Source organism: Archocentrus centrarchus, chromosome 1, assembly GCF_007364275.1.
Source record: "Archocentrus centrarchus isolate MPI-CPG fArcCen1 chromosome 1, fArcCen1, whole genome shotgun sequence".
NCBI classification, from domain to species: domain Eukaryota; kingdom Metazoa; phylum Chordata; class Actinopteri; order Cichliformes; family Cichlidae; genus Archocentrus; species Archocentrus centrarchus.
Window position 1 is genome coordinate 32113593 of NC_044346.1, and position 26541 is coordinate 32140133.

At 38.2% G+C, this 26541-nt stretch overlaps 1 protein-coding gene across 9 annotated transcripts in view; it reads left to right on the top strand.

Annotated features, from left to right (window-relative positions):
- Nucleotides 1–26541, top strand: part of cnnm2b (cyclin and CBS domain divalent metal cation transport mediator 2b) — a 45925-nt gene that overhangs the window by 9263 nt on the left and 10121 nt on the right. For 8 of the 9 annotated variants that reach the window (XM_030731986.1, XM_030732148.1, XM_030732309.1 and 5 more), the window contains 3 exons: nucleotides 20709–20852; nucleotides 21689–21826; nucleotides 25376–25545. In XM_030731986.1, the coding sequence (XP_030587846.1) occupies nucleotides 20709–20852; nucleotides 21689–21826; nucleotides 25376–25545 (452 nt within the window). Of the gene's footprint in view, nucleotides 1–20708; nucleotides 20853–21688; nucleotides 21838–25375; nucleotides 25546–26541 lie in introns of all 9 variants that reach the window. The other variant, XM_030731831.1, reaches the window with a different exon arrangement.

The following is a 26541-nucleotide window of genomic DNA, read 5'->3' on the forward strand; positions in this document are numbered from 1 at the left end:
TTTTGCTGTCCTCATACATCTCCTGCACCACTCTCACATACCTTTTTGCCACTCCTGACCTCCTCATGCAGTACCACAGTTCCTCTCTTGGCACCCTATCTAATGCTTTCTCTAGATCCACAAAGACACAGTGCAACTCCTTCTGGCCTTCTGTGTACTTGTGCATCAAAACTCTCAAAGCAATTTGTTGGACAAGACAAACCTTTGATTAAAAAAAAAAACAACAGCCAAATTGACATTTTCTATTAACAGCACTTACGCTTGTACATTGTCTGGCCTCTGAGTTTGATTTTTCATAATTGTTTGAGCTCCATGGTAACATAATTTTGACAAAGAAATGCGGATGATGTAATGCTTACTAGATGTTGCAATGCAAATTGCAAGTTCATTTTCTTTGTGAAGTGGATGAAAACCAGCCATAGCAGGAAATCTAATTCCTAAGCAGTGAAGTACAAGTTATTTGTAATTGTGAAAAATTGTGGCATGAATGCAGGAATACAAGATTTCCGCCAGTCAAATCAGTGCACATTGATCTAAAAAAAACTTGTTTACCAGCAGTAAAAAAAAGTTGACAGTGCTCCATGTCAAACCTGTTGAATTTTTTAAGGCCAACCTCAGTAATCAAAAACTGATTGACTGCAATAAGCAGCATTGCTGGTGAAGAAAAAAAATGTATTACATGTTACCAGATTAACTAGTAATCTGCAAACTATTAAATTTTTAAAAAATCCTTTTCCCAACACTGATTGTAAATGAATGAATGCACTGTTGACCTTTCCTGAGTTTGATATTGACTGGGTTGAACTCTTGAGTTTGTTGTGTTACAAGACTGGCTTTTGAATTGCCCCACATTCTTCAGATTCTGGTACAACATGGAGTAGGCTTTTAAGACCCGATTAGTTCAACAGTTAAGGAGTGTCAATCTAGATGCAGTGCATTACCAAAGCCTGTCTGATCTGGCATTATGACATTTCTTTACATTTATTTTCTCCCTGGAACCATAAACTGTGTATTTTCCACCTAATACCAGTGCACCTTGTCCACAGTGATCCCAATTTGCAGCTGGCTGTGGTGCATTCTGATGTCAAAATTAAGATTTTGTGTGTAATTCAGTTTGTAGTCACGTAGGCTACGGTATTATGCAGTACCGGTGCCCTACAACTCCTGCTTTTGTTGTTCAGCAAACAAACAATTATGTCAGTGTAAGCTTGACATGTTTGGAATTGGTTGCAAAATGCTTTAACCTCAAAATTTGAACCACTTGGCAAACTTGTGCACCGGCAACCAAAGGTACAGTAGGAAAGAGAATGTACTACTATCCAAAAAAAAAAAAAATGGGAAAAACACAAAACACAAAAAGGTCCCTGTTACTATAAAGCTGACATCTTATAAAGGCTTACTTTGAAGAGTAACAAGTGTGGAGATCTTACATGGAAGACTTTGATATTAACTTCTGTAATCTCATGTCCTTGCTTCTCTATGGCAGATTTATTTGTTTGTAATCCTGGTGACTCAATGGGCTGCTTATGATAGAGTGACAATGGGCTTTTATGAACATCCACAAATATGGTTTTTATCACAGCAGTCATTTGAGAATAAGTCCCACAATGTGCCAAGGAAGTGAGTAGGATAAACCTGTGGCACTTATTGTAGAAAGTATAGTGGTATTACTGTATTACTATAAGGTCTCTTTTGGTCAGAAAGTATTACACAGAAATCCCAGCACTGTAATGTATTGTCTGTGTTATTGGTGCAAACATCTATGTTGGACACAGTTTGAAGGCTGCAGTTCTTTTTCCTCCTCACTGCACTGCATGTCACTTCACATCATTTCTACTTAATAACAGTGCAGACTCATTAGTGACTCATATCACTTCTGGTAGCCTCTGATGATGGCTGCTCCTGAAGAATGTTTTTTTTTTTTGTGTTTGTGTGTGTGTGTGTGTGTGTGTGTGTGTGTAGTTAAGCTGAATCTGCTTCCAGCACATGTTGCCTAGGATCTGTAGCCATGCAAAATCTGTTATTATGTAATCCAGAATGGAGCCACCCCCACGTTGCTTTTAATAAGCTTTTTCCCAAAACAGAGCTCACCCTGTACCTGTGCATTATTATTATTATTTTATTAACAGATTATTTATTTAGACTTTATAACTGACTTGGTCATGCAGGTATTACCGTAATGGGAGACTTGAGACTGAGAGGTGTATGATGTAACCGAAAAAACTCATGTTTAATTTTTTTGTCTATTGGCCTAGATTTAACTGTAAGTTAACTCACATGTATTTTACTCAAATTCATTTTAACTGCCCCACATCCTCTTTGAATAAATGCCAAATGATCATCTCATTGGTGATCATAAAACAGATGCTTTAATTTACAGCTTCGGTTTTGAGAGTTTTGATTGAATCATCCAAAGCAATCATGACTTTAGTGGCAGATCTTAAAGGAGAAATCAAATTTAATAAGGAGTCGACGTTAAGACTAGAGATGCACCAGTCTCTTGTCTGAGTATCTGAGTATCGGCAATAAGTGTTCAAAGATGCTATTATGATGGAGCTGAAAGATTTTATGTTTCTCTGGCTCAAAAGGCAGAATATAACACACACACACACATACACACACACACACACACACACACACACACACACACACACACACACACACACACACACACACACACACACACACACACACACACACACACACACACACACACACACACCAAATAGTTATTGGAGACATCTTTATTGGTATGAGCCAGCAGTTTTGCTGTCATTGTGTTCCTGGTTAAAACTGTTTAGTTTAGATTTTTATCGAATTCTATTCTTAAGTGAGAAACCACAAAACCAAGAACCTTGTCTGGTTGCTAAGACACTTAAAAGTTTTTTTTTTTTCGCATTTGATGGCAAAAAGAGCAAAAATCTATTTTAATAACACCATTGTGATATTTTATATATTTTTAAAAATCCTTTATGTTGTCCTATGCAAAGTGTCATTCATTTTGTCTCTGCTGAGAGGAAATGTTTGCTTTGACTGTGATTGTGTCTTTAAGATATTATCAGGGTAATTTGGGTGTTGCGCATGATGTCATTCTTATGAAATGAAGGGAAATTGCTGCTATTAGTGTCGCCATATGATGATTAGGAGGAGGAGAAGAATAATGATGATGATCATCATTGTGTTGCTGTAATCATTATGTCCTATTAGCAGGGGTTGAAATGTACAAATTTGTAAAGCCCCCTCTATATGCCAGTCTGTCCCACTGGATGCCTTAGTAAGCTCCAGAGATGGAGTTCCATAATGAAACATGGAGATGGTGAGACTCGTCTTAATGAAGCCATTAGCATTGATTAACTGGCATCCCTTTGAGTCTCTGATGTGCAGAAAAGTGGCAGCTAGTTGCCATCAACCACTGTCCAAATTGTACAGTGTACAGCTGTTGCTTTTTTTAGTACTTATTCTGTAAACCAATCACTCCTTTACCCAACACAGGTACATTACTCTGTTCTTAATTCTGTTCTCATACAGTGGTGAAGAAAGTACTGAAGTAACTAATACTACTACATCCTAAATATAAAAGTCCAGTGAGCAGATGCACTTAAAGTATTAAAGACTAAAGAAGCTGAGGCTTTAGAATAGCCTAAGGGACTAATGAACAATTATGCATTATGTAGTTAGGTTATTCTCAATGATGCATTAATATATAAGCAGTGTTTTACTGTCAAAGTTATTTGATTTAAAGGTTATTTTTTTACTATGCTTTTTTTTATATAATTTGCTTCACATTGCTTGTTTTTTAAACCATATAGTCTAGGGGACTTTTGCATGAAAAATAATGATTTTCAGAAGAGTTACAGATTGGTTTAATCTAAACCAATGATTTGTATTTGCTGTTGGGTGTTTAAATGTATAATAAAACATCACGAAGGCCACTTAAGCTGTCAGATAAATGCATTGGACTCAACTGTAGTGGAGCAGAAAGTATGAAATGTAGTAAAATAGAAAACATAATTAAACTAAGTAACTCCCAAAGTTATTCTTATTGTTTTTGTTAAATATAATCTTTATGTCACCTGAAAGTTCCTTGAGATTAAAATCTTTTCTTCGAGGGAGAATTTGCCAAGAAAATACAGTAGTTGGGTAAATGTACTTAGTTGCATTCCACCTCTGCATGTTTACCTGCACACAGGACTGTATCTTTTTGTGGTTTGTGTCTAACTTTGACTTGAGCTAAAAGAAAAATAAGGCTGTGCCTCTGAGAGGGACTGAAAACTCTGCAGCTTGGTCAGCCTAGTAACCAGGCTCTGTGCAGCACACTAAAGGAAGCAGAGGCACTTGCTTGTGTAGCAAGTCCCATCCCCCTCCTCCTACATTCCCTCTTTCCCTCTTCTCTCCATATTGTCCTCTTACCCATTTCCCTCAGTGTTATAAATTACAAACGACACAAACCTCCAGGCCTAATGCCCTGCTATGGATGTCTTCCAAGCTGCACTTTTTGGAGAGCCAAGAGGCTGGCTTCATTGATAACACCGGGCACACTGTCCGTCTCTCCATTTACTGGCAGGAGGAAAAGCCCAAGACGGGCCCTTCACAGGCCCAAAAGACACCAGCGCTTTTTTACAATCAGCTGATGGAGCCTACTTTCCTGAGACTTAAGCAGTGGTAGTGCTTTTGTTTCAGCTTGCAATGTGAAACACATCAATAATGAACAAAACAACATAAGAGCACTGAACATCACGACTTCATGTACTTCTGATTTAATTATTAATTAAACTTTATGGATTTGTAAAGTCTGTGAGAAAGTAATCAAAGTCATTTTGGGGGACATTTGGAAAATTCTCACACTGCTCTTTCAGTTTCTCAGAAATCAGCACCAGCCACCGGTTAGCATTTATTAGCAAAAGCCAATGGGCCATGAGTGCATGTGACCATTTCATGCCCTCACACTACCAAAGTTATATTAAAGAGTAAACACACTGTGAGACAGAAACAAAGAACCAAGGGTTTAACAACACATACCCTACATTGCAAATATAATTTTTTTTTTGTTTTTTACTACTCAAAATAGTCACTTACCCTAAATGTGGCTGAACTGAATGTAGGTTTCCTGCGGAGCCCAACTAATATTTCAGCCAGTACTCGTCTATTAAAATAAGTTGACAATTGCATGTTATCTGATGTGTAGAAATATAAACCTCATAAACAGTAATGCAAAAAAAAAGATATCTGTGGTGCAGTTTGTCCAGCAGAGTGGCTCCGACTTCATTGTTTGAAATACTCTCAGCACTGTCTGCTGACAGAGGTGATGACAGAGACTAGGCAAATGATATAACATACCATTTTACCTGTTGAGCTGATATTTGTCCACTTATGCCACCTAATTACAGATTGCAGTGTGCTCGATCAGGGTCTTTGTTGCTCCAAATGGACCTTTGGGGTGTGACTACACATGTTGGGAAAATGAACTATGATTCGGTTTTAATCGAGTGCAACATTAAGGTGCCCCCTGTGCTGATTGAAGCCACTGAGGTTAACAACATTTCTGGTGGGAAAACTGCTATCAGTATCAAAATGTTTTACTCACTTCAGATGAGTATCGGCATTGGTATGGGGCCCATACCAATGCCGATACTGGCTGGAGTCTACTTTTTCACTGCAGTCAGTGGGTTTGGTTTCTGCTTTCATTTCCCAGAATTTACCACATTTTCCACATTGCTCTTGTTTTAGTCACTTGTTATAGTCTTTGAAAGCCATATCTTCATCAAGTAGATTTACATGTACCCTGCTCTTTTGGATGTAGTATGTCATAGATGAACTGTGACTCAGGGTTTCACAATTCTTCTGTACAAGCATGAAAACAACCCAAGCAAAATTATTTTCCACCATGTGTCACAAATGAAACAAAAGCATTGAAGTTGTCAAGTCTCTTTTCTGTTCTGCATCCACATGAAGAAACCAGGCAGGAAGAAACCAAATATCTCCCTATCTGACTTTGTTGTAAAGACGCAGATGCATTTTTAGGTCATTCAGCACTCTTGGTATGCGTGCGGTGGACCTTTTCCCTCTCTGGAGTCTCCCAACTAACAGCAAGAGAGGGAACTGCTAGTAGAGCCCCACTATGGGTTGCAGGCCCCAGCCACTGCTCCAGCTGACCCTCCAGACCCAGATTCAGTCTCTAAGCTTTAACCCCATCTACAGTTGACTGTCCAGCTTGAATTATTATTCCTGTCCTGTGTGCTTCCACTGCAGATGGCTGTTTAATCAAAGCTTGAAGTTCTAATTTCTTGCTTCAGGGACACAGCTGAGTTTGTTGACTTTACTGCCTAAAGTCATTGGAAAATCAATACTACAAGTTTAGTGCAAGGTGTGATTTTATGACTTTTAATCATTAATGAGAATTGACCTGAAGCTGGATTAAAGAGTTTTTTATAGGCATTTTTATGGCCTTTTAACTATTATGTCAAGGGCATAATAGTTTAAAAATAGTTATTTTAGGTCATTTGTAGGGCATACATTGCTGTCAATGGCTATTAGTTTTCTTGAATAGTGCTTTGGATTCTTGTTTAGTTTCAAACAACAGTTTTGGTGCCCGCTTTGATTGTCCTGGCGTTGTTTTCCTGTGAAAGTTAGTCAGTCACAGGGGCCTTTCTGTGTGGAGATTGCATGTTGTGTCTGGGTACTCCAGCTTCCTCCCACAGTCCAAAAACAAGCTTGTTAGGGTAATTGACTGTAGGTGAAAATATAGGCCCTCCTGCGAACCTAAATTGGAAAGGTGGTTGGATGGATGCATTGATATTCTTGGCTCAAAGCTCTTTATCTGTGTACACTGTGGCAGAGCTGCAACATTTTAATGAAAGCATCTTAAATGTCATGCAAAATGATGCAGAAATGACAAAAGTTATTTAGGTGTTACGCATTAAAGGTGTCAGCCCATACATCATGAAATAACTAAGTCAGCTTTAAACAAGAAACTAGATGAACTCAAATGTTAAAATCATTAGACTGGAATTCATATTTATATATGTAAAACAATCACATAATTATTATGCAGATTTTATGTTGCCAAGTTTGAGAATCATCGCTGATTCCTCTCTGTAGATGAGAAACCTAAAAAGACAGCATAGAGACCCAGGAGGTTTTTGCAGGTTCTGTGTTTTCCTTCACATTTTTAAAGCTTATTGCAGAAAGAACAGGAGCTTTTTCTATTCAGTACTTAGCTCATTGTAGCTTTAAGGATTTTCCCCTCCGGCTAATTGTTTTCATTGAGGCATTAATTATGAGTTTTAAAGCTCCAAGTACCCCATGCCAAGAAATGTGTTTTTATGTGTTTGATTGACTTGCTCTTTCTATGTTAAAAGTGAAGAGTATATTTAATGATTCAACTGCTGTAGTGGCAGTGATAGGTGACATGCATTATTTGGATATTCATTTCAAAAGTTTGAGCATTTTAAGAGGCATTTTAAAAAAATGCACTCTTCATCACTGTGGCTGTTGTAAACATGCTACAGGATTTATTGCATTATTGCACTGCCCCACTTTTTATGTGAACTTGTTGAACTTGACATAAAGTAAATGCAGTCTCTTATCTTCGCAAGTAAAACTATTTGAATAAGAAAGGAAAGGATGTAGTATTTGGATATCTAGGCTACAAACATTGCCCAAATATACTGGAGTACAGCAGGTTTGTCCATGGCCTGCTTTCCTGCTCTAGTTGGTCAGATATTAAACTGCATGCACTTTGGGATATTTCTGAATCTTGTTCTAGGTCTGTTAGTCATAGTTCACTGCAGGACATTCCGATGTAGTGGTTAGAAATGGAAAATTGCAATAAAATGACAGCCCACAATTAAAAAAAACAATAAAACAATAAAACATAAATGGATAACACCACCCAACTCTTCTACACCAGTGGACACGTTAGTGCAAGGCCTGAATTATGCTTCTGCATCAGGTCTTTGCAGGGACTACGTACCTAACGGGAAATCCCCTCTGAACCTTACGCAGTATTCCCAATCCTTGCGGGCTGCGTTGACCCGACGTGTAGTTACATTTTTTGAGAGGTGCACATCAGGTTATGTCGTAGGTTGCCACATAGGATTTAGAGGGGTTTTCCGTTTATGTACATAGGCCCTGCAGAAGCATAATTCAGGCCTAAAGCTGTAGAAGAAATAGATTGAAAAATTCAGATTTATGATGCAAAATGTCACAACAGCACATAGTAAACATATGGCTGGACTCATAAATGATATTGTCTTTTCTTGAAGCTTACATAACATACACACATAAAGCGTGTTTATTATCTCTCAGTGATAGCCCAGAGTATATGCTGCATTGCTTTCTGCTGTCATGTGCAGTTCTGCTAAAAACTCCTGGACCAAATGAAATCAATACAAACTAGTACTTATATATAACTATTACATGGCCACCATTTGACTGTTTAATTCTCTTATATGCTAATACTTTGACCAGGTCTTGGTATTAGTGTTGCTATTAAGAGTTTTTCTGTAAAGACAGATTTTCAGAAATGACCACAAAAATAACACCAAATAGTTTTTCCCTTTGTTTTTGCTTTTTTTTTTTTTTTTTTTTTTAAACACCCCCAGTTCGCGTCATCTTTGTGTGATGTGCTAACCATTCAGCAGTTGCAACACTCACATAACAGAGCAGCACCTGACTGCAGGCTCATTCATTTATCCCCACTGGTTTCCCATTGATGCCTCTCCTTATGACTGAGGCCCAGAGGAATCTCCACCCAGGGGACCTTTCAACAACAAGCGCAGCCAGCTATGACAGCAAGCTGCTTCTCTGAATGAACAACAATGTCATTCCAGCAATGTGTGTGTGACTGTACTGTATTTGTGTATGTGTGTGTGTGTGTGTGTGTGTGTAGTCAAACACCACTGGCTAGTAGCAGCAGAATGATCTTGTGACCAAGGCCACTTAATAATGCTTTGGAGCTGGAAGTGGACTTAACTTTTCTCCATTAACTTGATTGGTCCATTTCATGCTATTGCATGGTGAGCAATGTTACTGAATGTATAAAGATTATTACTTGTGCACATGAGACTAAACTGTCTCAGATCTTGTGAATGGCAGTTTCCTTCATATAAAATAAGAAGGCTTATTTGCAGAGGCTGTTTTGTAGCTTCTTTTTTTATTAATAAATCAACTGGAATATCACACTGACTTCTAGAAATAATTTTGAGGTGATCCATCACAAAGTTCATATGGGTTCTCTTGCAGTCTTTGCCTTCCAGCTTGATCATATATTTGGTGTTAGCAATAGAATAAGTTTTGCTGTTAAAATAATGCGAGACAGTAAAATTTAAAAAGCAATAGTAGCCATTGTAGATGGGAATATGTTTATGTAAAATACATTTTGTCAGTTTTGTCTGTTTGCCAGCTGTTTAGTTGATTTACTTGTAAATTACAGAATAAGTAATATGTAAGTTAGCTGTTCAGGTCAGTGTCCATCTCTGTCTAAGTGAATGAATGTTTACATCTGCATGTCAGTTTCCCCTCATTGCTCCATATCAAACTGGTGGAAAAACAGTTTCTCACAGCATCACCTATTTGTAAAGGTGAAAGTCACAGCAGTTTGTTTAGTTAGTGAGAAACCAATGCACACCTCACCCTATGACACATTTCCCAAATATCATGTGTGTTGATGTGTAATAATATTATTGTTATTATTAAAATACAAACGTGGGGAAGCAGGGGCAATGTTTGTTTATAGAGCTCTGCAGACCTTAAACATTTTGTTTTCTTAGATTGTCCCACAAAGTTTGATTTTTTTTGCGTTGAGAGAGAAAGTTGCCTGATTCGTTTTCTATTCTTGTTCATGCTGTCAGAATGAGAATAAAGAAGTCTGTTGCTATATGAGGGGATACTAGTGGAAACATATCTGCAGATTTATTCAAAAAAGGGTGTTTTACATAGGATCTGATGTTTACACCCTCCAAATGACAAATAACAGGAGGTAAGACCCTTAGTCAAGCAAAAGGACAAAATGTCATTTGAAATTGTCAAAAATTACTGAAGTTATTAAAGAAAGTGCTGTGAGGTTAGTCAGTAAGTCACTGGTGTTGACATGTCTACATGAGTGCTAGCACAGTGCGTGAGGTCTTGTTTGGTTAAAAACAAAAGCAGAAAAAGGTTAGCATGGAGCACAAGAGCAGAGTTGTCCTTCTCACCCTTGAGGATGCAAGCAGAGTGTGGTTTTGTACCGCGAACACAAGGCCCAGGTGTTCCCAGTAACTGGCAAACTGACCACACCTACTGGGCATCTGGCACACAAAACACACAGGGAAAGGCAAGTACGTGGGTATTTTTTTAAAATGAGGATTTTTTTTGTTTGTTTTGAAAAATATCTCTGTCAATGAAAATGCAAAAAAACAAACAACCTCAAGCGCTGTCAAGAGCATGCCAAAGCAACAGGTGATGATATATCCCTAACCGTTCAGCAATTTTGGCCAATCAATAACCGACAAACAGTAACACTGAATGCAGTCTGACATCCAAAAAGGAGATAAAACTGCACACATTTGATGTTGCAAGACATAAATCTCTGTTTTCCTAACTGAGCGTTCAAAGTAAAGAAGACAAACATTTATCTATGTTTGTCGAAACATTTTGCGTCTGAATGGTGCTTACCAAATATGTTCTTTTCCATACTTTTTGTGATATTTCATGAAGGCCATTTGGCAGGGAGGGACTTAAAAGATTGTAGCTATGTATGTGTGTGATCAGGCAATTAAGCGATTAGCTGTTTGTTACGCAGCCGGGATCGAAGCCCATAAAGGCTTAACTGCACAGGCACGCTAACAGATCCTTGAGCTGCTATTTAGATGATGTAAAGCAGCAAAATGGAAAGTGGGATGGATGACATCTCATAATACGAACACAGTCTGGAAGTATTTTGAATTAGACATTAAAAATATATACATAACAAGAATGTCATGATGTATGTATGTATGTATGTGTTATATCATATCTGTCTGTCATATATTATCTATCAGAGCATTTTGTAACCACATTCAGTACAGCCATGTTTATGTCAAGGGCCAGTGGCCCCTTGGCCGCACCATATTACAGCACTGTCTAATGAACATATTGTGAGACAGAGCTGGTTCATGATATAGTTGTGTCAATCATTGCCTTCTACTCAAAGAGATTTAGTTCATTAAAGCAGTTAAGGACAAAACAGGCAGAATAGTTGTATTTTCAAAATAAAGACTTGTGATTAGTACCACTGTGGGCTTACCTGGGAGCAGCGGTGATTAAACAAATCTCAGCTATTTACAGGAACTCCTGAGTGACAAACACTGTGTAACTACAGTGCCATGGCTTTAACATTTCCAGTACCACCCTCTGGTTTCTACACTACTGCCTGAATTTCTTTTCTTTCTGTGCTGTATTCTTGATGTCACACACTTACACACACATCTGAAATCAATTCAGTGCTCTAGGTTGGCCTAATTCTGATCATCTCAGTATAGCATCGACACATCATTTCAACAACATTTTGACAGTATTGAAAATTATACCACTGAAATTTGAAAATGCCCTGGTATACTATCATAAAGTAATATTGCTGAATCCTAAAAGTAAGTTTGAGGTTCAATGTCCAAGCTAGTTTTATCTAGTATTTGCATAAGTGTGCTAAATTACTAGCTGCTTGGCTTTAACAAAAAATTCGCTGAGTGCCTCTGAAAGTGTGGGATAGGAATTTCAGCAAATTGCATGCATACAATAAAGTTTACACAAGAACAATAAAGGTGCAAAAGTCCCCTGTGTGATTTATTCAAGTCAAGTTTGCAGAGTCCAGTTCAGCAGCTGCACTGCCCCTTTAAGTGACCAATTAAGGATAATTTGTTTCTTTATTTATATTAATCTTATGAATGCCTCAGCAGGCATTTCATTTATCTGTTTTATCTGTAAATTCCATTTGTGTCTCCAGATAATACAGGCCACAAGGTGACACTATTTTATTTTGTGTGTATTCAGGCCAAATGTTTGTTTAAATAAAGAAGCTGTAAATAGCTGACATGTTACTAGGGTAAAGTTTTTATCCATGTCAATGGAAAATGGGTGAGAATAGCTGGAAACTCTGCTCCTTTTTTTCACGTGAGGTAGATTTAGAAGAAAGACCATCCAACGAGTTCCCATCACCCTAACGTTGCACTATATTTGTCAGTGCTCAAATATTTGGAAAAACAGGGGGAGAGCAAGACAGGGAGGGGGGCAGTGATGAGTGTCCACAACAGATACTGACCCCTCATACTCCCACCCCAAGTCTCTGAGCCTTACGTGCCTATTTATAGGGGCAAATTGCGCTATGGAAAAATATGACAAAGCTGCATTCCATAAATAAGCTGGGAATGGTGGAAAAGAGCACATGGCTTAGTCTCTGAAGGCCTAAGTGGAGGTTCTCAGGCTTGGCTTTGGGGTATGGATGGATAGATGGATGGCTTATTGGTTTGGCTTGGTAAAATGCAAAATGGGCACATTAAGAATATTACTTCTTGAATCACTGTATCCTATCATGGGTTCTTTTACTATGGTGACCAGCATGTTGGCTGGTCTTTTGTAACAGTAATGTGCCACACAAAAAAAACAATCTTTACCTACAAGTGTTTACAAGGTGTTCCTCTGGTCATCTTGTGTCTGTGTTTTTGTTGTTGTTGTTTGTTTGTTTTGGGGGGAGAGGGTGGGGGGTTAAGGGGAAATTTTTATTTTTTGTAATTTAATATTGGTAGACTTAGAATAATATTTTTAACCATGCTAGCGATGTGGTTTTTGAAGTGAACGTATTGGACATTAGGTCACTAACTACCTTCTCGGCAAATATTACTTGAATTTTGCACAAACATGCAACTTCCTCAGAGAATAACTTACAGACTTTGGGGGACTCTGATTTCTATTTAGTGCCACCAGCAGGATTACATTTTTCTTGCTTTAATTACATCACATCACATTGATCTGGTAGAAGCTTTTGTCTAACACCAATTACAATAATTCGATTAAAACTCCAAAATACACATATTCAAAAATCTGTTTAACTAGGTGACAAATACAAGCACCACAAACTTTTTCTAACAGGTTATAATCAGCTAAAGGCGATAAATTCTGTTTTTGCATGAATCTAAAAGCTGCAACACTATTAATAATGCAACCATGTAAACTATCTGTACCTAATTAAAGTCACTTTCTGCTTCATACATACACACAAATACACACACACATTTGCACAGTAGCGCCACTCCAAATCATTTTGTCTCACTGTCCCACAAGATGAGTGCATACTTTCCAGTTTCCCACAAAGACAAAATAACACACAAGCGACAGGAAAAAATGCAGCTTCTGTCTTCCATAAATATATTACGAGACAATGACAGCCTGTTTATTCATAGCTCCTTCGCTGCTGTTGAAGCAGTGGGTTTTTTAAAGAGGGAGTGGAGGTAGAGAGTGGAAGCTGACACTCAGGACCTTCTGGAGCCTGGAACTTGGCAGCAGGCCTCGGGGAGAGCGTGTCCTTGTTAAGGCCAGTCGTCTAGGGTCCTATAACCCACCACTGCTGCCTGACATCTGGGGCTGTCTAGCTGGGCTGAGACTGAATGCATGCTGGGTAGTCCAGCGCACAGGCACACTGCACACAACAGGGTTGAGGGTCAATTCACTTTCAGTTTCATCCATTAAGGAAGCCTGTTGTGAAGTGCAACAGTTAATAAAGTCATTCAGTGCAAATTATTAAAACATTTCTGAGAATTGTAGTTATGTCATTAGTCCTGTAAATTACAATTTTGTTTTACATTTGTAATTGGGTGAACTGAAGTAAAAGCACGCACACAGAGGATTATTTTGTTTTCCTTAACAACAAAGCAGTAGAGGTACACTACCAGGAAGTGCTTAATCCTCTTGAGTAGACAGTTCAGCTGTTTTAATACACTGGCTGCATAAGGAGAAGGATGTACATCAAAAGATCTGCTCCACAGGGCTATGCTGAGGTCAAGCACCCACCCTCAAATCCCATGGAAATTTTCCAGTGTTTAACTGAGTCAGTTCTTTTATTTTAATTAAAAAAAATACAGTTGTTTTAAGTTTCCTCCCATGATCATCCAAAGTTTAGAAGAGCATTCATTCATTCAGTATTTCTGGCCATTTGTTCTTGGCCAGGAATAAATAAGAACAACCCCAAGTTTCTTTCAGCACTGTAGCCAGGCTGACGAAGAGCCAGAGCTCTGTTGAGCCAAGTATTCCTTTAACCTTAGCTAGTAATGACTTCATGAACTAAAATTTTAACCATTAGGACAAACGTATTAATAAACATCCCACAGATGTATCATTATGTACAGCAACTTTCAAAACTACTGATATTTATTTAAATTATTACTCTTTGATTGATCTTTCTGAGTCAACTTCAGTAATTACTTCCTCCAAACCATCAAAGCGACTATTACACCCCATTCCTACAAGACTGCGTAAATAAGTCCTACCATTAATTTGTGCTTCAAACTTAAATATGATCAATCTGTCTTTGTTAATGGGCTACGTACCACAGGCTTTTAGGTTGGCAGTAAGTAAAGCATTACTTAAAAAGCCTTCACTTGACTACGCTATCTTAGCTAATTGTAGGCCAATCTCTAACCTTCCTTTTATTTCTATTCTATTTGTTGTACTGTCAAACAGCTAACTGATCATCTGTAAAGGAATGGTTTATTTGAAGAGTTTCAGTCAGGATTCAGAATTCATCATAGTACAGAAATAGCATAAGTGAAGGTTACAAATGATCTTCTAATGGCTTCTGACTCATCTCTGTGCTTGTCCTGTTCGACTTCAGTGCAGCATTCAATTTCCATAATGTTTTACTACAGAGATTTAAACATCCAAGTGCTAACCAGGCCTGACCCTGCCTAGCCTCCGAGATCAGACGAGATCGGGCGGGCTCAGTGTGGTATAGCCATAAGGGCGTGGGCAGCACAGTGGCGCGGCGGTTTGTGTGAATGCGAGTGTGAATGATTATCTATCTCTCTATGTTAGCCCTGCGACAGACTGGCAACCTGTCCAGGGTGTACTGAGCCTCTCGCCCTCACCCTGAATTGGATAAGCAATGATAAAACGATGGATGGATGGATTAGAACTGTAGATATTAAAGGCATTGTACTCCACTTTGTTCATGATAATGGTGAGGCTTATTCACACACTGAGGTTAATTATGGAGTTTCACAGGATTCTGTGCTAGGACCAATTCTATTTACATTATACATGCTTTATTTAGGCAGTATTATTAGAAGGCATACTGTAGCATACATTTTCAGTGCTAGGCAGATGATACCCAGCTTTATCTATCCATGAAACCAGATGACACACACCAATTAGTTAAACTTCAAGAATGTCTTAAAGACATAAAGGCCTGGATTACTTCTAATTTCCTGCTTCTAAATTCAGATAAAACTGAGGTTATTGTAATCTGCCCTTAAATAGAAGCATGGATATAACCCAGTACTTACTCTGGATGGCATTACCTTGACCTCCAGTAACACTGTGAGGAATCTTGGAGTCATTTTTGATCAGGATATGTCCTTCAATGCACATATTAAACAAATATGTAGGACTGCTTTCTTGCATTTGTGTAATATTTCTAAAATTAGAAAAAAAAAAACTGTCTCAGAGTGATGTTGAAAAACTAGTTCATTCATTTATTACTTCGGGCTGGACCACTGTAATTCATTCTTATCAGATTGTTCTGAATGCTGCCTGAAAAGCCTTCAGTTGATCCAAAACACTGCAGCGAGAGTACTGACAGGGACTAGAAACAGAACATATGTCTTCCATATTGGCTTCTCTTCACTGGCTCCCTTTAATCAAGAATAAAATTTGAAATCCTTCTCCTCAAATACAAAGTCTTGAATAATCAGGACCCACCTTATCTTAAAGATCTCATAGTACCCTACCACCCCAATAGAGCACTTTACTGTCAGACTTTGGGTCTACTTGTGGTTCCTAGGGTATTTATAAGTAAAATGGGAGGCAGAACCTTTAGTTTTCAGGCCCCTCTTCTGTGGAGCCAACTCCTAATTTGGATTTGGGAGACAGACACCCTCTCTCTTTTTAAGATTAGACTTAAAACTTTCCTTTTTGATCAAGCTTATAGTTACAGTAGTGCTGGATCAGGTGACCCTGAACCATCCCTTAGATATGCTGCAATAGGCCTAGGCTGCTGGGGGGTTCCCATGATGCACTGAGTGTTTCTTCTTAAAGTTTTTTCTCTATATACAGCACTCTTCTTTATACAGCGCTCTGTTAAATGCTAATGTAAACGTGTTAACATGCTAGCAATGGCAAAGCTACGAAATGCAGTTATAACTAATATCATCATTGCCATTATTTTTCTATGGCACCACCACATTTATTAACAAGCAAAGTCACAAGTTTTGATAGGCAACCTTGTCAGTTATTACAGTGCATCCATGTCAAATGAGACTGCACTAAAAATGCATTGCAATCTGTCCAGTAGTTCTTGAGAAATTTAACTCACACTGTGGAAAAAATACAGCAGATTATCAGAGTGATTAGGCAAGCCAAGCCAACTTTATTTATAAAGCACGTTAAAAACAGCAACCACTGACCAAAGTGCTGAACATGGGAACAAAAACACACAAGAGAAAATACAATAGATAGAAACAAAATGACAACACAAAATAAAAGCATCAATAAAATACAAGACACAATTAAACATGAGTAAAACAATAAAACACAAATAAATAAATAAAATAAATAATAAAATCAACATCTTAAACTGGGACAAAAGCCAAGCTGAAGAGGTGGGTCTTAAAGAGTAGATTTAAAAATGGCCAGTGAAGAGGCCTGTTTAATGTGTAATGGCTGTGAATTTCACAATTTGAGAGCTGCCACAGCAAAAGCTCTGTCCCCCTGAGCTTCCACTGCGTCCTCAGTGGATGTGATTAGGATTCATTTTCTGAGAATCATAAATTCAAACGGAACTTTTAAGCCAGTCCAGCAAGTAGAACTTGCTGAATGAGTGAAACCTTTTACCAACGGCTGTACTGCAGGAAACTCGTGGAACCCATGGAAGAATGAATGAACCCTTTGGTAGTATTTTATTAGTTCAGTAGTCTGATTCATTATCTGGGAGCTGTGAATAAAGTTCTGTGTAGGTGATTAATTTGACTCGGCCGCAAGTTGTGCTGTAAATTAGAGAAAACAAACTGCAAAAAATTAATGGCAATGTATTTATTAGTTTTTAATAAAATTAAAACTGCAAAAGGCAACTTTTAAAATCTGGTAACATAGAAAATCAAACTTTCAGACAGTGGTGCAGTGGTTAGCGTGGTCGTCTCACAGCAAGAAGGCTCTGGATTCACGTCTGCCTGTTAGAGTTTGCATCTTCATTCTGGATACTCCAGCTTCCTCCCACTGTCCAAAGACATGCCTGCTAGGTTAACTGGTGATTCTAAGTTGGCTGTGGGTTTGAATGTGAGCACAATTGGTTGTCTGTTTGTCTGGCTGTGCTATCTATGTGACAGACTGGAGACCATTCCAAGGTGTTCCCTCCCTCTCACCCAGTGAGAGCTGGAGTGAGCATCAGCCCCCCCATGACCCTGAATCGAACAACCCATTAGAAAAATGGATGAAAGGATGAATGTATTTTAACTCAGAGTCTTTATCTAAAATCTTTATCTAACCATAACCACATAGCTTTGGTGCAAAATCAAAAGTAAGCCAAAATAAAACAAAACAAATGAAAAAGAATGAACATCTGATTTTTGTCACATCCAGATTTATTACATTTGTTGTTCTTAAAAAGTTGCGGCAATGCTTTTCAGCATTTCAGCAGTTTTCCCTCTCAGGGTGATGTTTTGCATGATATGTAAGTATGTATGAAGATTTTATTTTGCCCTTTGGAAAGTATTTTGACAAGATATAAAATCCTGACTACTCACTCTTCTATTAGACAAGTTTTAGAACATATCCTATGTAAAATTGGAGCAAATTCTTTGTAGGCCTTATTGTCGTATTTTTCTACCAAATAAGATCTCATTTAAGTCGGTTATAAATGTTTCATCTGTAACAAGCAACAATGTCTTTGTCACTTTTGATGTGACAGGGTTGTGTATGTGCACACCCTCAAGAGCAGACCTGATTGTATTTAGTCTAAGAGATCGCCTCCAAAATGTTGTTACTTGGTTAGAAGTCGGGCCGGGTTTTGTCCAGTTCTTCCCATATACAGTGAGTAGGATCGATAATAGGTTAATAAGATAACAAGAACAGCATATTACCCCTCATAGGGTAAGTGACAATTTTAGGTAATTTCCCATACTTTATATATGACGTCCATCCTGCACCCCAGTGAGGTTAAGAAGCACGTGGGCTTGAAGAATGTGGTCATAAAGAAACAGTCTAATGTTGCTTAAATTTATAATGAGTATGTTCTAAAAAGTGATGTTGTAATAAATCTGTTATAATGTTTTAAAATCCTTTCACCATATACATTTTTCATATATATATATATATATATGAAAACAGGGTTCCATCACACACACTTAATCCTCATATGGCTACTCAAATAATGTTAATTATTAATGTTAAATAATATTTTATGGCGCTCACACTTTGTTTAGAGGTGGTGTTTTAATTGCTAAAGATGTGATCAATGTCTGGTGTGTGCTGGATTACATTACAAAAGTTTCCTGTTTGGTCCATTTTGTAGCTGCTTGAAAGAGTGTATTCTTTTATGTGTATTTTTAAATATCTGTTGATTATTAACAGCCATTTATATTGAGATAAGTCTGTGGATTATCAAGTCTGAAACTGTATTCTTGGCAAATAGCAAGAATAGCAAGCAAATAATATAAACTAACATCCTGAATTTATTTGAATGTACAGAGACAACATGCCAGGTGCTGAAGCTAAAAAATGATATTGTACTGTGAAACTCCATGGATTATATTTTCTTCTTCACCTCAGTTCATCTTAAAAGGAGTTAGGAGGCATCTTTGGACCTTTTTTTTTTTTTTTGCATGGTAAAATTTTAAATTAAATTTGTGGATGTTCTCCTAAGCACTTGCAAATATTTCCACTGCAGAATTGAGTCTGTCAGCTTCATATGATTGATTACTCAGATTTCCATGTTTCTTTTATTTCATTTCAAACTCTATTGTGTAAAATCAGAATAACCTGTTTTGCTGTACAAGCCTAGACTCCACGACTTGTGTTCATTAACGTGACATGAGAGAAGTGGATGCCATTAGAGAGAAAGAAGCGAGCATTGATCGGTTTCACTCTGCAGTGCTGTGCTGTGCTGGCCACTCCATTTCCCTTTCCCTCCCTGGGCAGTTTAGAGTAATTGCATGCTCAAGGACTACAGAAGCCTGATTGCTTTAACCCACGAGGTGCCATTTGTGTTTGTGCTCAGTGCAACCCCTCAGTTTTTCACAGTACGCTGTACGCTGAAAATGCTATTTATATGTTAATAGGAGACTTTACTCTTCTTTGGCAACTAAGATTTTATAATACCTGCTACTTTCAGACTCTTTGTATTAATGGATTTATGTCTTTACATTATTAATACCTCTCTTAAGAGACCTTATCCTGCCAGCTTGTTAGGTGTAATCTGAGTATCTTTCTTGAAAGCATCAATTCTCCATCTAGCACTCACAACATTCTCACTTTCAGGTTCTGTCTGCTGCACATCATTGTGCTGTCATTGTGTTGTGAGGAAGCAGTGAGCTGCTGTGCAGTAAAACTCTCCAGGTCATCAGCCCAGACATCCTTTCGGTCTGTGCTTGCCAGCATTAAAGCAGTAAACATTAGCTGAAACAGCAGCTGAGAACAGACCGCGTGATGTACCTGTGATCTCCGAAAATAAACACACACCTACACCTTTGTGCAGACATGCACCACTGACACACGTACGCACGAGCACTCTGACGTCCTCCGTTGTTTTACACCCAGGTGTATCTGCATGCAAACGGCCCATTCTGAGACAATCTGATCACACAGCGGAGGTTCGCCCAGTCTGTTCCTTTGCTTGGTGAGAATATCGCCAGGGCGGAATGGAAACTTCATTTTGCAGGGGCTAATATTAGCCTGGGCCTCTGGAAAATTCCTTTTAAATGATCACAAGCTGAGAAAAGTCAAAGAATTTGTTTAGTGTTTTGCCTGACAGTCGTCTCTGCATACACGGCAGTTTGTTTCTTTTTTTTTTTTCAGATAGTGCAGCACACAGGAGGGTCCTGGGAACACAGATGTGGAAAGAAGGAGGGCAAAAGGGGTTTATATGAGGAAATTTAGTATTGTTTGACTGTCTGTCTCTTGGTCTGGATTACTTTTTCCTGGCACTGATAACAGTTTAACCCTTAAATTACCAAGCCCTGGATCCCTGGGCACAACAGCTGCACCTTCAAATCACTTTGTGTTACCTGCTCTTTGTGTAGATCCCCATTATCTAACTTAGAATTCCTATTTGCTATACAGAAAAAAAAAACAAGAGTTACACTATATAAAACATTTATCAATCATACATGTCGGATTGGTACATTACAGTCTGAAAAAGGCATGTGTGTTCCCACCTGTTTGTTCCCTTGTACCACCATGCTTACTGTCTGAATGATATTTAACCTTCTTTATCATTATATAACTCCCACTTTATGACCTTTGTGTGTGCATGTGTCTGTATGATTTGCTAGGAAAATCCCACCTGGCCATAGTTCAGAGGGTGAACAATGAAGGTGAGGGAGATCCTTTCTACGAAGTTCTGGGTATTGTCACCCTGGAGGACGTCATTGAAGAAATCATCAAGTCAGAGATCCTGGACGAGACTGACCTGTACAGTAGGTTCCACTCTTGAAGCTCAGCTGTAAAACAGATACAATAAGTTCACGAAATGTAAAACAGGTGACAAAAATCCCTGAGAATTACCACTCTGCTCTGCAGTCTCCATGTCACTTAAAAGCATTTTAGCATCTTTCAGCCATCTGTTTTGGTATCATTGACCCAAATCAACAGCACTGTTTCCAGATGCAGCGGGCAGCTGTTGCCAGTGAGAAGACTTCGTTAAACAACAAGCAAATGTAGCAGAAGGCTGGTGAACAGAGTGAAATTTTTAAGAAATTAGGGTTAAAATGGCTCCCTATCTGCTGATGGTTTTGCATTTTACATGAAATGTTGCAATATTACTTACTCCAGAGAAAACGTGCAGTTTAGCAGCTAAATGTTCAAGTCGCTAACAATGTTGGTTGGTTTTTTTGGTGCCTTTGGTGTTTTGTGAGATATTTTATGAGAGAGAGTAAGATTCATAATGGGCTCATAATAATGAAAAGCCATAATCATAACAGATAGTTTACTTTTGTCTTTGTAAAAGATGATGGTAGCTGTGGACATGGAGTATGTGCCAGTGAGTTTGTGGCCCTAATACATATGGTCTTCTGTAATGCTAAGAATGTGGTAACAGTGTAGCCCCCTATAGCTCTGCTTTAGTTCTCAGAAAGTCAGCGCTGGTATTTTTTTGGAAAACAGTAATCAGCGCAGGGTGACTCAAGTTTAGTCACCCTCTGACCCGAAACTAGCTCAGTGTCTGAGGAGTGTCGTGGACTGATCTTGTCCTGTTGCAGCCAACCTGTTGAAGGTTGTCTCTTACATCTAACTTTTCATTTTTTTCCCTCCTCAGCTGACAACAAGACGAAGAAGAAAATCACACATCGGGAAAGGAAGCAGGATTTCTCGGCCTTCAAGCCTACCGACAATGAAATGAAGGTTAAAATATCACCTCAGCTTCTGCTGGCTACCCTGCGTTTCCTAGCAACAGGCAAGTGGGCTGCGTTGCTGCTTGACTTCCCCCAGTGTGCCCTCAGCCCCTCACTGTGGGGAAACTGTGTGTGTGAGTGTGTTTGTGTGCCCGTATGGGCTTTGAGTTTTGGGCAAGTGGGTGTAGAGAGGAGGAGGAGTTAGTATTTGTGTAGAATGAGTATCTGTTGTGTGTGTGGCTATGTGTGAGGGAACGAGTTGTGTGAGGGCTCGCAACAAGTGTGTTGGTATGTATGTGTTTATGTGTGTGTGTGTGAAGAGGTGGAAGGCCTCTCTATGTGCCCGGCGCAGGTCTTCTACAGAATGCGCACAGATCCAAAAAAAATGCAGGCGTTTATTTGCTTGCATGTCATGCACTGAAGGTTGCATGTTGAGATCTTTGCTCACAGCTTTAAAAACACCACCCTGTTTGCTTACACTCGTTCCTCAATGACATCACGTCCAGCATTTTTGGCCTATGATCGCAGTTCTCACACAAGTCAACATACTTGTGTACTTACTAGTGTAAAATGTGAAATATTTCACCCGCTTTCCCTTGGGAAATGGATTTCAGAACAGGCAAAAAGTACTACTACAGCAGCAGCAGCAGTTCACTATGCCTCATTGCAGTTGGATTTGCTTCAGAACTTTGACCTGGCAGCTAAGCGTTGATTAAGTTCCCCTAAAGGCTATTAGAGAGTTTAGTTCCTGGTGGTGGAGCCAGCAGCCAGCTGACACATATCACCACTGATGAGTTGAAGGAGCTGATTGGCCCAATAGGTGGTTGTAGGGGATCAGTCACAAAATTGTGTGTGCGTGTGTGCATGTGTGTGTGTGTGTGTGTGTGTGGTGGTGGTGGTGGTGGTGGTGGGGGTGCCGTAGCAGTTTATAGAATCTCTTCAGCAGAATAATTTTGCTAATATTATCATGTTATCATGTAAAACAAAGCAATAAAATGTTAGTCTTGTCTGTGCTTCTTTTACCACTTTCCACATACATTCAGAATAAATTTTGTAATTATTTCTAATGAATTTATTTATTAGAAAGAGAGATTTTGTTTTAACAATGATATTTCTCTCCAAGTTTCATAAAATTTTGCTTGGTAATTTTTTTCACAAATGTTATATCAGACAGATAAATGGCACTGATCACATGCCTGTGCGTCATCTTTCACCTTAGTGGAGAAACAGTCTCAGTAATTTCCTGAATCAGGTGAGCCCTCTGCATTTGTCAGGGAGTGCTGTTTGCACTTTTGGTTTTTGTGCAACGCATAATTTTTCCAGCTCTAGCTCTCATTTAGATGTTACATAAATATCGTGTGATGCTACAACTCTGAGCCCACTTGCCGCCTTTGCCAGTTTGTTTTGTCACCCAAATAATATTTTAAAACTTTGCGTGAACCAGAGATAAGCTACAATTATCCAATTTCTGTTTAACTTGCAAGACCAGTGGTGACATATTTCCCATTTTATGTTGGCTGAAGAGATAGTTGTATGTTAGTTCACTGAGTTCAGTTTCTTGGCCTTGTGTAATCCTCCCATTGGGATGGCTGTGGCTCAGGAGGTAGAGCAGGTCATCTACTAATCAATACTGAACCCCCGAGTCGCTCTCGATGTGTTCATCAGAGTGTGATTAGTGTGTTTGAATGTTAGATAGAAAGCCCTTAGATATAGAAGATTGTGTGTGTGTGTGGTGTGTGTGGTGTGTGTGTGTGTGTGTGTGTGTGCGCGCGCGCGTGTGTGTGTGTGTGTGTGTGTGTGTGTGTGTGTGTGTGCGCGTGTGTGTGTGTGTGAAAGGGTAAATGAGACATGCTGTATAAAGTGCTTTGAGTGCTCATGTAGAGTAGAAAAGCACTATATAAGAACAAGTCCATTTACCACTTACCGTTCTCTTTATAACTGTGATATCAAGTGGGTATCTTGCCTGCTATCCATGGACAATATTACTGCATGCTGTCATTTTAACTTTTAGGTATATATAAGGAATTTAAGCTGCAGTTTTTACAATATCTCATTTAAAAATCTGAGGACTTTATGTGCATACAGATTAAGTGGTGTAATTAACTTGTCAAATATTATTTTTACAAGCAAATCAAATGACCTGCATTCACAAAACATGGCAAACATATCATATTTTTCACATAACTTAAAAAAAAAAAGATTATCACTAGTAGGTGACACAGTTGATCTCTATCTGTATCCCCCTTTTTAATGTACAAAGAGTAATTGTATTGCCACATATATCGTTACCATAAGCTGAATATATCTATTACCATGTCATCAAAATGAACAGGCTGAGAGCATTTCTGATTTAAATAGTCCACTAGGTTGTTGATAAATAATGCAAACAGCGATGGTGATGCATTTGAACTTCTACCAAGAAAAACTTGGCAAAAACTCAGATTTCCGATGATAAATATGCATGATTTTACATTTTTTATCTTAAAATTTGTCAGGATTAAAACTTTATGAAATGCTTTACTGTAACCAATAAAGGAACAAAACTGCCTTTTCTTTTTTAAAACTGTACAAATCAGTGACATTTTTAAATAGAAAGATCTAATCAATTGTGGAGTGACTCCTTCTGAGTTTCCTTCAGGGCAGAAACAGCCTCACAAAGCTTGAATAACTTTGCAATCAATACATTTGTGATACGTTTATCCAGACAGGTGGGAAAAAAAAAAAAGATGGTTACGATCCCCCGTGTCACGTTTCCTCTTTTTTAATTGGCACAATTAAACTAAGAATTTCTAAGTTTCTGTTTCGGCTGCCTTTGCTGATGTCACTTCTAGAATAATCTAGAATAGTCTTATTAATTAAAAAAACAACTTGTGATTGACACTTTTATGTGCCGCTAAAATCAACATGTAAAATAAAATATTTATTACTTTCACCTCATCCTTTCAGCATCTTTTTTGACTCTGCAAAAGTTTTTCATATAGGCATTTTGTGCCTGATAAAACTTTTTGTTTTATTGTATATACATATTTATACTATATTAAGTTATTATGCTTTTTGTCTTTTTCTTATTAATGTTCATTTTTATTTAGAATTTTTCTCTGCTTTGCCAGCTTTTAAAAGATGAATGTTGATCATGATACCACAGAACAAATTTTTTTATTTTATCCACTGACATATTCAAGTAATGGCCATTTTGGAAGCAAGAACTGCTAGTTTTATACCTGTATACTCGAAGAAGGTAGCACTTTAATTCCAAGTATGAGCATAATGACTTACATCTTAGGATAGTGTTTCCTGGAAAACACTCATAGTGTTGCAAGAGAGCCTTAAACCTGACAAATTCCAGTGTGAAGTGGGTGTGTTGGGCCATTGGATTCAGAAAGCTTCAGAAACCAACCATCATATACACTCCTTTCTTTGGCTGTTTCTAAATCTATGTAAAAAGCTAACAAACAGGTTTGATAAAGTCAAACTGCCACATTTACGCAAATCAGATTTGTTGACAATAATACATAAGTATAATTTTATTTAAGTGTAATAATTATTTGAAGTTTCATAACAGATGAACTGCTTCGTCTTACCACAGTCTGTTTCTCTCCCTGTTTCCTCAGAGGTTGAGCCATTTGCACCAGTGCAGATGTCAGAGAAGATTCTGCTGCGCTTGTTGAAGCACCCAAATGTCATCCAAGAGCTAAAATATGATGATAAGAACAAGCGGGCACCAGAGCACTACCTCTTCCACAGGAACAAACCTGTGGATTATTTCATCCTCATTCTGCAGGTGTGTGGACACACAGAGTTGCATAGGGAAGGGTACATCAGTAGTCTTGTTTTAAGAAAAACATAGAAACCAAAAAAACAAAAAAACAAACCCTAAATAATCAACTTTTGGAAAAAAAATTGCATATTTAGGGTATTTATTTTAGGTTTAACATTAAGCAAGTGATGAATGTATTCTAACTCATCCAATGCACGGATGAGTTTGTTTTACCATCTCTACTAAAGATTTGTTTTACTGTATGATTTGATTTCCATCATTTCCTTCTGTCATCACTGCAGCTGCACAAGCTATATGTACTATATATGATCAGTTTAAAAATGCTGAATGCAGCACTGCAAGCTCTTATTTTCCTCTGTTTTACAGTTTTTCACAGTATAGTCAACATAACAGAGTTGTACTGCAGGGTTTGTTCCCACAGAGGCCATGCATCCTTAAGGTATGCGCGGAATGACAGTACTGCAGAGCAGTTTAAACTAAAACAAGCAATAATACTATAGATAAAACAGCTCATTAGTAATATAAATGTCTGACCTAAGCGATACAACATTTCAAAAGACTAATGTCACATACCGCAACATTTATAGCATGAGCAAATTTACGGTGCCAGACCCTAGACGGGTCTTTAAAATAGGACCATAAAATGAAACATAAACCATGACTAATCCAAAAACTGTTTTAGTTTGAGTTTAAAATTGTTATCCACTTTGAGTTCTGTGGGGTTAGCGTGAGAATGTATGAAATCAGTATGTCCCTGAGCACCTTATTTAACCAAGGATCTGTTTATCTATAATAAACAGAAATATGGATAGCTTAACATCAAACCTTCATAATGCAGTGAAAAATATATAAACAAATTAGTGAATGTTTGGTATGAATACCCTTTGCACAGTTTTTTGAGGTTTTGGATAATTTGCCACAGTTCTGCAGACTTAGGCTTTTTCCAGTGGCACCATTGTCTACTTACTATCTCATACTGAATTCCTCATGTTCATCAGG